Consider the following 12,752-nt stretch of genomic DNA (forward strand, 5'->3'; position numbering starts at 1 on the left):
AGGCGGAATTTGTCAAAGGAATGGATCGCCCTCATGGCCCTACTGCGCATGCTCTCCCCGTGACCCCAGCTTGAGGTGACGGCGGGAGCCAAGGCGGGGTCCCAAAAGCACTGAGGCTGAGGGACCCGCCGCAGCTCCGTCGTCCGAGAGGCTGGGCCTGCTGCCGTCGGTGAGGACGGGCCCCAGCGGGCGGGAGGGTCCCAGCCCGCGAAGCTACTCCCGACCTGGCTGTCCCGGGATCCGGGATTGGTGCTAGGAAAGGGTCCCTGGCTCTGCCTCTCTTCTTGCCTGCCATCTGCAAGGCTCTTCCTTTCTCCATGCTTCCCTTTGACTAACCCATCCTACCCCTGAACCGAACCTGAACACCCCCAATCTGGGACCCCGCCCTCCTAATGCTCACCTACCCCAATCTGCCTGGTACACACCCATCCTTAACCTCTGCAGTTTTGTCGCATCTGTCCTGAGGGTTCTTGTCCCAGTGGCAGAATTTGAGGACTGGAAGCTGGGGAGATGCTTTAGAGACTGGGGTGGAGGGCATTGGTGGTAGGGGAGCAGGGAACTGGGGCGTTTTAGGCTCAAGACCAGATGTGTTGGCCAAGGGTGGTGGAAGGTATCATTCTGAGTCAAGGTAATTAGGAGACAGGAGAAACTTTGCTCTGCTCTACATATTATTCAGTTCTTGGCCTTTTGGGAGGCTCACTGCCTTTTCCTTCTGTCTCCCTGTGAGAATATGCCCTGCATGCCCCAGCCTCATATCATTCCCTAAGCAGTCCGCTCACAGGCATGACTGGCAGGACACTGACTATGGGAACAGCTGTTGGCGTCCTGACTTCAATGACTTTCCCCTTCACCTGATGCTAGCAACTCCAGATCAAACCAGCCCAGAGAGGGTAAGGAGGTCTGTCCTTCTCTTGGGACATTGCTGGTTCACCCTCATCTTGATGAAGGTAATTCTATTGAGCACCCCAAGATAACGAGAAGTTCCAAACCTCCAAAGCCTTGTCAGTAAGAGTTTGGACCTTAATTGTTTTATGGCCACCAATCTAGTGACTCAAAATAACACAACTTCATCTTCGTACATTTTAGAGGCCAGATGTGGGTGCTGGGAACCAAATCCCCATCCTCTGGAAGAGCAGGAAGCCCCTGACCAATGAGCCATCTATCCTGCCCTGTTTCTTCTGTTTGATTTGGGGTAGGGAGCCGGAGTGTGTTTATGCCTGTGGCTGTCAGAGGACAGCTTGTGGGAGCTGAATCTCCTACCAGGTGGATCATGGGACGGAACTCAATTCTTGAGGCTCAGTGGAAAGCACTGTTGCCTGCTGAGCCATCTTGATAACCCTTGTTTTGGAGGCAGGCTCTGGATAAGTAGATTTGACTTGAATCCTAGTCCTCCTGCTTTAGCCTTCCTACTGCTGGGGTGGTAGGTGTATGCCGTGACACCAGCCTCAAGGGCCTGGGACCTGGACATCTCAGGGGTCATTATTCTGCCTCTCACAGATGATGATGTGTGAATGCCTCCCACTCATTGTGTGCTCTTGGGTCTTGAGCCGTTTTTGCTCTTCTTGGTCTCCTTTGTCATGACCAAGGTCATGTGGGTTGCTTCACTTGGCGGTGCTGGGGACTGAACATAGGCAAGCTCTCAACCAGGCTACACCAACTCTTCACTTTTTTGGGGGGTAGTGGTGTGGGTCATTGTGTATGTGTGGTATGTGTGTGGGGGTGTACAATGCTGTACACATGCAGAGGCAAGAGGAGGATGTTGAATGCCCCCTGCCCACTGCCCACCTTATTCCCTTGAAACAACGCCTCTAATTTGAACCGGAAGCTCACCATTTTAGCGAAGCAGATGGGTCAGCCAGCAAGCTTCAGGGACTGCAGGGATCTGAATGTCTCCGCTTCCAGTGATGGGCTTAGGCATGTATGGCCAGGCCTGGCTTTTTCATGGTGCTGAGGACTTGAACTCAGGTCCTCAAGGTTGTACAGCAAGTGCTTTTTTTCTTCTTGAAGTTGGAATGCATGACAATCTTGCCACTTCAGTCTCCTTAGTCTGGGATTTTAGGTGTGAGCCACCACACCTAGCTTCACTTAGCTATTTATTTATTTATTTAGTCATTCATTCATTCATTTTGTTTGAGACTGGGTCTCGCGTAGCCCAGGCTGATCTTGAACTCCTGGTCCTCCTGCTTCACCCTCATATGTGGAAGATCTAGTCTGAGGCTGTTTATCTCTAAGTAGAAGACTAATAAAAAAAATTACCTTTCAAATAAATGTATCCTATCTTTTAAAATGTTAAATATGTGCCTACTGCAAAAAAAAAAAAAAGAAAGAAAGAGAGTTCGTGGATGTTACAGTTTGAGAGGGTGGTCTGGAGAGATGGCTCAGCAGTTAAGAGCGCCAAGTTGGGCTCCCAGCACCCATGTTGGGCAGCCCGCAACCACCTGTAACTTCAGCTCCAAGTGACCCGACACCCTCTTCTAGCCTCAAAGGGCACCTGCACATGTGGCATTCACTCTCACAGACACACATACATATAAATAAAAATAGTAGAAATAAATCTTTTTTTTTTTTTTTTTGGTTTTTTGAGACAGGGTTTCTCTGTGGCTTTGGAGCCTGTCCTGGAACTAGCTCTGTAGACCAGGCTGGTCTCAAACTCACAGAGATCCACCTGCCTCTGCCTCCTGAGTGCTGGGATTAAAGGCGGCGCCACCATCGCCCGGCAATAAATCTTTTTTACAATTTTTTTTTTTTTTTTTTTTTTTTTTTGGTTTTTCGAGACAGGGTTTCTCTGTGGTTTTGGAGCCTGTCCTGGAACTAGCACTTGTAGACCAGGCTGGTCTCGAACTCACAGAGATCCGCCTGCCTCTGCCTCCCGAGTGCTGGGATTAAAGGCGTGCGCCACCACCGCCCGGCTAATAAATCTTTTTTAAAAGGTTGTGAAAGGTGGGATTGTGAACAGCAAAATCACTCATTCTCATCATCATCCCGAATTCATCCCAGATCATGGGCACCACCGTGTAGTGTTGGCAGATTTGAAGGGCATTAGCCAGGTGTTTTGTAGAATAACCGGTAATGCGGGGCTGAGGTTTCCTGGGATCTCACAAAGGTGAAGGCCTCAGCACAGCTCAGCGCTGTCACCTCACATCTGTGTGACTCACTGCAGATAATGTTGACTCTGATCACCTGGTGGAGGTGATGTATGAGCCCCGTGGTTCCTATTATCATCCCTGTTTCCTTGGGAATGAGTCACTAAGTGACAAGGGAGAGGATTTAAGGTCGTCTCAAGGAGGAACATCCTCTTTAGAATTCTGTTAGCTTGAGACAGGGTCTGGTTTAGCCTGACCTGGCCTTAAACTCTGTATATGGCCAACGGTGACCTTGAACTCCCAGTGCTGAGATTATAGTCATGTGCTACCATAAAAGGTTTATGTGGCATTGGCACTGGAACCCATGGCTTTGTGCATGCTGGACAGACATTCTCCCAACTCTGTTCCCAGCCCTGGAACTCATGAGGAAGACTCGGGCCCTCTCCAGTGTATACTGTTATTTATATCTTTATGGACTTGTGGATGTCTATTTTATTCTACCCGCTTAAGGGTGGACTCTCTCTGTGGAGAGCTTTTCTTACTGGAATTGGCTCTTGGCCAGTGGGCCTGGGTTCCAGTCCTGACCCTCACCAGCTGTGTGGTACTAAGTGTCCAAGTGCCTCCCCAGGGGCAGAGTGGGATGGTGGTCATACTTGGGAGGGACATCATTGGGTTCCTGTAATGAAGATCAAGATTGACATCAGGTCTCGACTTGGACTGCTCTGTGCTGGACTTGGCAAGAAGATGGGGCAGGGTACCCGACCACTCCCTCACACCATTTCATAGGTTTCTGGGTCTCTCTGTTGTATGTTTGCATGTGTGGCCTGTTGTATGTTTGCATGTGTGGCATAGTGTACATATACATGTGACATACCATGTGTCTGCAGGTGCTCTCATGTGCAGGTGCAGGTCAGAGGTTGGTACTGAGTATCTTCCTCGATACTAACCTCGATACTATCTTCCTCGATGCTAAACACACCAGGCTTTCTTTTTTTTATATATTTATTATGTATATAATATTCTGTCTACATGTATGCCTGCAGGCCAAAAGAGGGCACCAGACCTCATTACAGATGGTTGTGAGCCACCATGTGGTTGCTGGGAATTGAACTCAGGACCTTTGGAAGAGCAGGCAATGCTCTTAACCACTGAGCCATCTCTCCAGCCCCGACAAGGTCTTTTTATATAGTCCTGGATGTCCTGGAACTGGAACTTTTTATATAGACCAGGCTGGCCTCAAACTCAGAGATCTGCCTGCCTCTGTTTCCTGAGTGCTGGGTTTAAAGGCTTGTACCGTTGTGCCTAATCCTAAATTTTAATGTGCTTGATTTTATTCTAGTGATTTGTGTTAATCTTTGTTTGTTTGCTTGTTTTTGAGACAGGGTTTCTCTGTGTAATAGCCCTGGCTGTCCTGGAACTTGGTTTGTACACCAGGGTGGCCTCACTCGCGGAGATCCACCTGCCTCCTGAATGCTAGGATTAAAAGATTGTACCACCACTGCCCAGCGATTTGTAATAATCTTCTTTACTTGCTGTTTAACTTTTTTTGAGGTTCCAGGGATCTAACTTAGGACTACCACTGAGCATGCTCATTTGAGCACTACCGCTGAGTCCAGCTTATGTGTATTTTCTTTGCTGACACTTGCGTTGCACAGGAGACCCTTTTCTTCTGAGTAATGGACTACTGGGAAAAATTACCTTGTGAATAAATATGACTCATCTTTTTGTAGATGTTAACTCTGTTGCCACTGGGGGCACAGGAATGAGTTCATGGCATAGTAAAACAGTGAAGGGTGAAATCGCTCATTCCTACCATCACCCTAAGCTACATCTCAGATCCATTTGGTAGCACCCCATCCTCCCCCACTGACTGCTTTGCCTCCTCCTTTAGGACAGAGCCCCTGGACTCCCGGGTTCCTGGCCAGGGAGGAGGAGGAGGAGGAAAAGGAGAGACCTATCTGCTAGGGCGACGTGGCCTGAGAAAGGCTGCTGGTCCTGGGATGCTCCAACCCAAGCCCAGTGAGCAGGAGGGTGAGAACATGAAGGCAAGCCAGGAGCCAGCTCCCCAGCCTGGCACAGATGTGGTCCCAGCAGCCCCCAGGAAGCCCAGAAAATGCTCCAAACTGGTCCTGCTGACAGCTTCCAAAGACAGCGCCAAAGTGGCCGCGGCCAAACGCAAAGGAGTGCACTGCATCATGTCCCTGGGGGTGCCAGGCCCCGCCACCCTGGCCAAGGCCCTCCTCAAGACTCACCCCGAGGCTCAACGGGCCATTGAAGCAGCCCCCCAGGAGCCCGAACAGAAGCGCAGCAAGCTGGACCTGGGTGAGGCTCCTGTAGCTGGCGCTGCCCCCTCAGAGATATGGTCCCTTTCAGAGCTGCCATAGGCAACTGGCTCCAGTTCTGAGAGTCCCCGCTCTTCCCTTTGCTGTCACTATCTCTGCTCCTCTACTTTTCTGAGCACAGGTGGGAGGTAGAGGGCTCAGGGGTTATAGGTGCTACTGGGTACTCCTTGAGGAGCCTGGGACCCTGGCTTAACCCTTCCTAGTCTAGCCAAGCAGCCTTGTCCCTTAGAATTCCCTCTGCATGGCCTGCATGCCTTGCTTCATCACAGGAGTGTCGGAGGTTGAGGTGGGCCTGCTGCCATGCATGTCCATGCTGGAGGCTGCTGGTGACTCTCAAGGTCTTGGCTACACACAGGTGTTTCCCAAGGCCTGGGCTTCTTGGGCACCTGCCACATGTTCCACAAGCATTTCACAGCCGGTACAAAAAGTACCGACATTTCTTTAGTCGGACAGTTTACCCATTGGTAGACCTGCAGTTCTGTGTTCACTGAGTGCTGGGTCTCAAGGCCAACAGAAGCTGTGGGGACCCCAACTCCCTGTCCCTTCTGACCCAGCCTTACCCACACTGAAGCTACCACAGCGGACAGAACAAGGCTCCAGGACACTGTCGGGGCAGCAGAGAAGTAGCCTTGGAAGTTGCAGGCTGATGAGGGTCCAAGGCTTGCTGGGAAAGCTCAGTGCCCTCTGCTCTTGTTTGCAGTGAAGAGATGATGGGAGGCCATGGGTAACTCGAGCTTCACCCCTTACCACTCCACCATGGCTGTGCACCTTCCTCAAGTGTGACTGGGTGGGTGGTGACCGGTGACAGCAAACTGTCCCTCTCGCTGTACTCGGCTCAGGCTGGCCTCAAGTCAGATTCTTGGGACCTGTGGTTATCTCAGGCCTCCCTGGGAGTAGTGAGGTGGCAGTAGCAGAGGAATTCGCTGGGGACAAGCAAAGAGGGCTGGCAGATACCCTTTCAAGGACTCAGGATGGTACAGGAGAACAGCAAGTAGCCAAGTTTGGAGTACTCAGTATCAGGACATTGGGGTGGTGGCCACAGGAGCACTTAACACAAGTTAAAGACTTGAGACTTGGTCTAGGATGTGGTGCACATGCCAGTACACAGACATAGTTCCCAACGTCACCAGAGCTGAAAGGAGAGCCCTAGGCACCAAAAGCACCTGGAGGTCCAGGGAGGGTGACAAGACAGCTTCCTGGTTGGAGCTGGAAGTGCCCTAACCTGGGTGTCTTACTGTGCGTGTGTATGTTGTGCTCATTACTGTATGTGTTCTGTGTATGGTTGTCTATCTGACATTGTCTCTCTTGTCCCTTTGTATGACTTTTACCCATGAGGGTGGGTGGGTGTTAGTCTGAAGCAGTTTCCCTTCCCCACTAGGCTTGGAGCAGGTGATGCTGCAACTCAAACAAACCTTTAGGGATGCTCAGTGGCAGGAAGAAGATAAGTGAGCTGATCTCTCCCTACAGAATAGCATCTGACAGGCCCTGAGATGCTGAGGGTGAGAAAAGCCAAGTCCTGGGCCTCCGTTTTCTGCCTTTTCACAGACGGCCCCTTGGGATCAGCCATGCACTCGCTGAGGAGGAAGACAAGAAAGCTCCTGTGCCACCATCAGTTAGCTAGGGCCAGGGACCCTGCTGCAGGGGTAGGGATGTAAGGGGATAGCCTAAGGTTGTAAGGATTCATAGTCCTGCTCCCACCCCCACCCACAGAAGCTAAAATCTCAGGAAAACTAAGATGGAGTGACCATGGCTACAAACCTGGAGTTCTTTGGGGACCGTGAGGACCCTCAACCCCAGCTGCAGCTGGAGCAGTGCTGAGGAGTCAAGAAAGACTTTGGTGTGCTGACTCTCTGCTCCCCCTAGTCAGTCCTGCTCTGGGCGCCTCCCTGTCCCCCAACCTGGTTCCCACCAGCACGGGGGCAGAGGATGGGTCTGTCACTACACAGAGGAGTGGAGTCTGGCTGGGATCCCACGCTTCCCACAGGACTGGGGTATGGGGACATCTTGTGTACCTTTCCAATCACAGGAGACCTTAGCTGCTTCCTGTGTAAGTGCAGGCTCTGCAGCAACATGGCTTCTGTGAGAACTGGGGCCAAACTCGCGTCTCCAGATGAAATGCTAAGGAAGGCTGGTACCCCTTCAGGGCTGTGCTGGGCAGCTGCTCTTGATCAGCTGACAATCTCCCGTCCATTGTTCCCTCACGCACACCTCCCTGTCTCTGACCCAGGGTCAGCTGGTGGCGACTCAGCCACTTCCTGCTCAGATGTTTCCTAGAAACGTTTGTGACCCTGACCTTCATGGCTTTTTAGGAACAGTATTTCTGTTGTGGCAAGAACTTCTCTAAATCAGTTAAGAAAGGTATCTGGCCCTGTACTGACCCCTAAGAAGCCACGGGTAAGGTGACTCTCACCTCACAGGAGAGCAGTGTGAGCGCGGGGCCAGCCTCCCCCAGCCTTCCTTTGCTCCTTGTTATCAGCCTGACCTATCTGCCTTTCTTCTCGATGCAGGTGGCCCAGAAGACAGTGGAGAGTCTGAGGTGTCGTCTTCAAGTCCTGAGGGGAGCCCTGAGTTCCCTGAGGCACCCAGCCCTTCCCCTTAACCTTGGCAGCTGCTCTAGCCTGTGCTGCTCGCTCTATCAGTTACTTTTATAAACAAGAAGGAAAAAAGGAAATAAACTGTCTGCTATTTCCCTCCATGGGTAGGTTTTTGTTGTTGCTGTTGTTTTTTTGTTCCAGGCAGGGCTTCACTGTATATAGTCCAGGCTGCCCTGGAACTTAGTCTGTAGACCAGGCTGGCCTCAGACTCAGAGACCCATCTGCCTCTGCCTCCCAAGTGCTGGCATTAACGACATGTGCCACCCCCTCCAGGCTAGGGCAGGTTTAAAACACTGGAGGATTTTGGGTCGTTGGAGACCCGCTCTGACCCCATCACTCTGGAGACTTCCTTTCTCCCCATCCTTCCCACCCCAGACTTGCCTGCTCTGAGCCCTTGGACTGGCTGAGTCTCTCTTGGGCCTCCAACCTGTAGCTTCACAGGTGGGCTACCGTGGCCTGGAAAACGAGCTCTTGGCAGAGTGGTTCCCAAGGCTTTGCCCCTGTGCTGCCGCTAGCCTGAAATGGTACCCCTGCCCTGGACCCAGGACAGCCTGGTCTTCATCACTGCCTGCCCCTTCCCTCTGCAAGAGGCATCAGGTTCCCTCTAGCCGAGGTTGCCATAGGCCACTGTCCTTCCTAATCTAAGCCTGCTCCCTAGAAGAAGACCCTCAGACTGCTGGCTCCCAGCATGGGACCCCAGCCTCCTCCCTACAAGTATCACTGAGGAAGGGCTGAGCCAACACCTGAGACTTGTCAAGGATCTGCCTGGGATCCTCACAAGAGTGCAAGGCCACCCAAGAAATCACACACACAGCCTGGACCCCTAACAAGAGTAGGATCCCTGGGGCATGCTGACCAGCCAGTCTAACCAAATCATCAAGCTTCAAGTCCAGTGAGATCCCAGTTTCAAAAAATAAGAGGGAGCGCATTTGTTAACTTCTGGCCTAAACACACAACCCCATCCCGCATCTCCCCCAGGCCCGAGAATAGAGCAAGGGAGAAGGAGGCAAGGCTACCCTGTGTGCAAACCCCTATATGTTTTCCTGGTTTTCCAGTACTCCTAGATCTCCGCCGCCAAGACTCTGCCTCACAATTGCTTCCGGAGTCCAGATGGGGGCGCGCACGATCTGCGCCCTCCCGCTTCTCCGCGGTACCTGAGCGCCTCCTGGAGTGAGGTCTTGGATTACTGATTTCAGTCAGTACTGCTCGGCAGAATGTCAGAAACAAGGGCTTCTTAAGCACCAGACACAGAATGGCTTCTTGCATTCAAACAATGTATTAGATTTATTGCGCCTGCTTCCTGCCCCATCCCCACACCCGTAAGCTAACACTACCAGGGAAGGGTTCTTTGTCTACTTGGGCTCCTGAGTTTACTAGTATGGAGACCATAAGGAGAGGAGCCTGCAGAGCCACGAACAGGCAGAGCATGAAAAGGAAAAATGGGACAGAGATTTGGTATTACCAAAACGCAGAGGGTTTATAGGTTCTGCCCATGTACAGTTCAGATGTGTGGGTCAGAGTAGCCCGCGGTGGGGGGACTTGCAGGAAGCTGGTGTCGCACCAACTCTGAAGTGAAGGGGGAGCCTGCTAGTCCTGTGGTAAAAATCTGTGGTAAAAGCTGAATACCAGGCAGAGCAAACAGTCCTCCCTGGGAGCAAGCCCGCTTCTGCCTCCTGAATACTAGGATTACCGGCAAGCAACCACCATGCCTGTTCTTAAACTTGGGCTTTTAAAGCAGGGCCCCTTGTGTCCTTGAGTTCCTGACTATTTTTCCACCTCCCAAGAAGCTAGGATTCAAAGTGTGGGTCATCACACCTGGCCAAACTGAGATTGTCTCAAAACCTACCTCTCAAGAACTGGGATGTGGCCACCATGCTCGGTTTTGTTTGTTTTAAAATATTTATTTATTGATTTATTTGTCTATTGGATTTTCGAGACAGAGTTTCTCTGTGTAGCCTCAGCTGTCTTGGAACTAGCTTTGTAGACCAGACTGGCCTCGAACTTACTGAGAGATCCACCTGCTTCTGCCTTCCAAGTGCTCGGAATAAAGGTGTGCGCTGCCACTGCCCAGCCTCAAGGATTTATTTTCCTTTCATCTGGGTGAGCATTTGCCTGATGTACGTAACATGCAGATGCCTGATTCTGACAGAGGCCAGAAGAGGAGGTCAGAACTCCCTTAATGGAACTTTGTTCTCTGCGAGAGCAGTAAGTACTGAGAAATTCTAAGCCAGAAGTTCTCAGTCTGTGGGTCAAGACCCCTTTGGTAAACCTCTATCTCCAAAAAAAAAAAAATTTACATTATGAGATTCTTAACAATTTTATGAAGTAGCAACAAAAATAATTTTATGGTTGGAGTCACCACAACACGAAGAACTGTATTAAAGGTTCACAGGATTAGGAAGATTGAGAACCACTGCCTAAGCCATCTTTCTAGCCCTGTTTGGTTTTTGAGACATGCTATGTAGCATTGGCTTCCCTGGGACTCACTGTGTAGCTCAGAATGGCCTCGTTCCCTTGCCTCTGCCTCCTGCCTCCTGTGATTACAGGCTTGCCCCTCCACACTAGGCTTTGCATTTTCTGTGTTTTTTAGGTTTTAGATTTCAAAAAAACCCTCTATCTTCCATTTACTTATTCACATAAGGTGGTGGTGTTTTTAAGACAGAGTCTCACGTAGCCCAGCTTGTCTTGCATTCATTATATAGCTGAGGATGGATTTGAATTCCTTGAATTCCTGATTCTTCTGCTTCAATTTCATTTGTACCACATCACATCTAGCTCCAGAAGATTCTTTTCTCCTCCTCTTCCTCTTCTTCTTCTCCTCCTCCTCCTCCTCCTTCCTATTCCTCCTCCCCCTTCTATTTTTCAAGACAGGGTTTCTCTGTGTAATAATCCCTGGTTGTTCTTGGACTTCCTTTTCTAGACCAGGTTGGCCTCGACCTCAGAGATCGGCTTGCCTCTGCCTCCTGAATGCTGGGTTTAGAGGCGTGTGCCACCACCGCCCAACCCAGCTCCTGGATTCTTATATAAACCTGTGATCTGGTATTGTCATTACTTTGAATCTCAGATTGTCTTGGATTGAGTGAAGGATATTTAAAGGCTTCAATGTGCTGCATAAGAAAGTTTAGGAAAACTGGAGAGGTGGCTCAGTGGTTAAGTGCACTGGCTGTTCTTCCAGAGGTCCTGAGTTCAATTCCCAGCAACCATATGGTGGCTCACAACCATCTGTAATTTGATCTGGCATGCAGACCGAACACTGTGTAATAATAAATAAATAATTTACAAAAAAGAACACTGACTGCTCTTCCAGAGGACTCAGGCTTGAAGCCCAGCACCCATACAGTGGTTCACAACTATTGGCAACTCCAGTTCGAGGGGATCCGACACTCTCTTCTGACTTCCGTAGGCACCAGCCATGTACATGGTACAGATACACATGTAGACAGAACACTCAAATACATAAGAATTTTTTTTTAATGTAAGATGTATGTTTAAAAAAAGAACGCTGGGGGGCGGTGGTGAAGCCTTTAATCCCAGAACTCTAGAGGTAGAGGCAGGCAGATCTCTGAGTTCGAGGCCAGTCTGGCCTACAGAGCAGTCCAATACAGCCAGGGCTACACAGAGAAACCCTGTCTTGAAAAGCCAAAATAAATAAGAAAATTTTTTTTAATTAAAAAAAAAAAAGCAAGTTCAGCATGAACACCGGCCTAAGAACGCATTTAAGCAAACAAACACTACAGTCAAATCCTACGGAAGGCCTGGTGTCTCAATCAAGACTTCCCGCGGAACCCTCTTTGTGTGGATGCCCCGCCTGCATCCACACAACAAATTCACCTGCTGCCCTGCCCCACCGGATGCTGTAGCCGGACCATGGGTTGTCCCGCCTCCCCCATGTTAATAGACCCGCCCCTGCACGCTGATTGGCTATGGTGTTAGGTTGGCGTTGCGCAGAGAAGACCCGGAGAAGTGATATCCGCCTTAGGAATGGCTCCGCGCCTCTGCTGCGCATGCTCGCTAGTAATGTTTAGGCGTTCCTAGCCGGCTCCACGCGGGGGCGCGCGCGCGGGCACGGGATCCCTCCCCGGGGGGCAGTTGGCGGCAGGAGCGGGCGCTGGGGTCCTGGTTCCTAGAGCAGTCCCGGTTGCTAGGCCGTCACCTCCGTTGGCGGAGACCCACACGAAGGACCTCGTGGCTCAGCCGCCGGAGACGCAGGGTCCGCTGCCGTCGGTGAGGACGGGCCCCTACAGGCGGGAGGGTCCGGCCGGCGGAGCGATGCCTGCTCCGGCTGCCCCGGGGTCAGGCCCGGTGCTAGGGAGGGGCCCCAGCTCCGCTGCTCGGGCTCGCGCCTCCGCCTCGGTGCGCCTCCTTTCTTCACCAATCCACCCGACCCCTGTACCGATCTCAACATCCCTAAATCCGGGATCACACTTTCTCTCATTTTCCTCGGACCGTGTCCATCCTGCCCAGTGCGTGTCTACCTGGCTCTGTCCTCTGTCGCGGCCCATCCTTGCGGCCGCAGGTCCCAGTGACCTTGCACTTTTTGCTGGTTATGAGCCCTCCTAGTTCTGACTATAGATTGCCCGTTATGACTTTCAAACTTTGTGACTCATTCTAGACTGAGAAATATGTTTTATGTGTATATTCTGTGTCTGGCGATAGATTCGTGAATCACAAGTTTAAAGAGAACCGCTTACCCGGCTCACATGACGCAGATCTATTAGACTGTTCTAATTCAT

The 12,752-nt window shown here is 51.1% G+C and overlaps 1 protein-coding gene across 4 annotated transcripts in view; it reads left to right on the forward strand.

Moving 5' to 3' along the window:
• The window catches only part of LOC142831502 (FLYWCH-type zinc finger-containing protein 1-like), a 30,411-nt gene that overhangs the window by 576 nt on the left and 17,083 nt on the right, over positions 1 to 12,752 (forward strand). The window contains exons 1-3 of one of the 4 annotated variants that reach the window (XM_075941696.1): positions 32 to 169; positions 4,975 to 5,405; positions 7,933 to 8,118. In XM_075941696.1, coding sequence (XP_075797811.1) covers positions 5,084 to 5,405; positions 7,933 to 8,024 — 414 coding nt within the window. In that variant the 5' untranslated portion in view covers positions 32 to 169; positions 4,975 to 5,083 and the 3' untranslated portion in view covers positions 8,025 to 8,118. Of the gene's footprint in view, positions 1 to 31; positions 170 to 4,974; positions 5,406 to 7,932; positions 8,119 to 12,061; positions 12,244 to 12,752 lie in introns of those variants that run through there. The other 3 variants (XM_075941695.1, XM_075941697.1, XM_075941694.1) reach the window with 3 other exon arrangements.

Source organism: Microtus pennsylvanicus, chromosome 11 (assembly GCF_037038515.1).
Source record: "Microtus pennsylvanicus isolate mMicPen1 chromosome 11, mMicPen1.hap1, whole genome shotgun sequence".
Lineage (NCBI taxonomy): Eukaryota > Metazoa > Chordata > Mammalia > Rodentia > Cricetidae > Microtus > Microtus pennsylvanicus.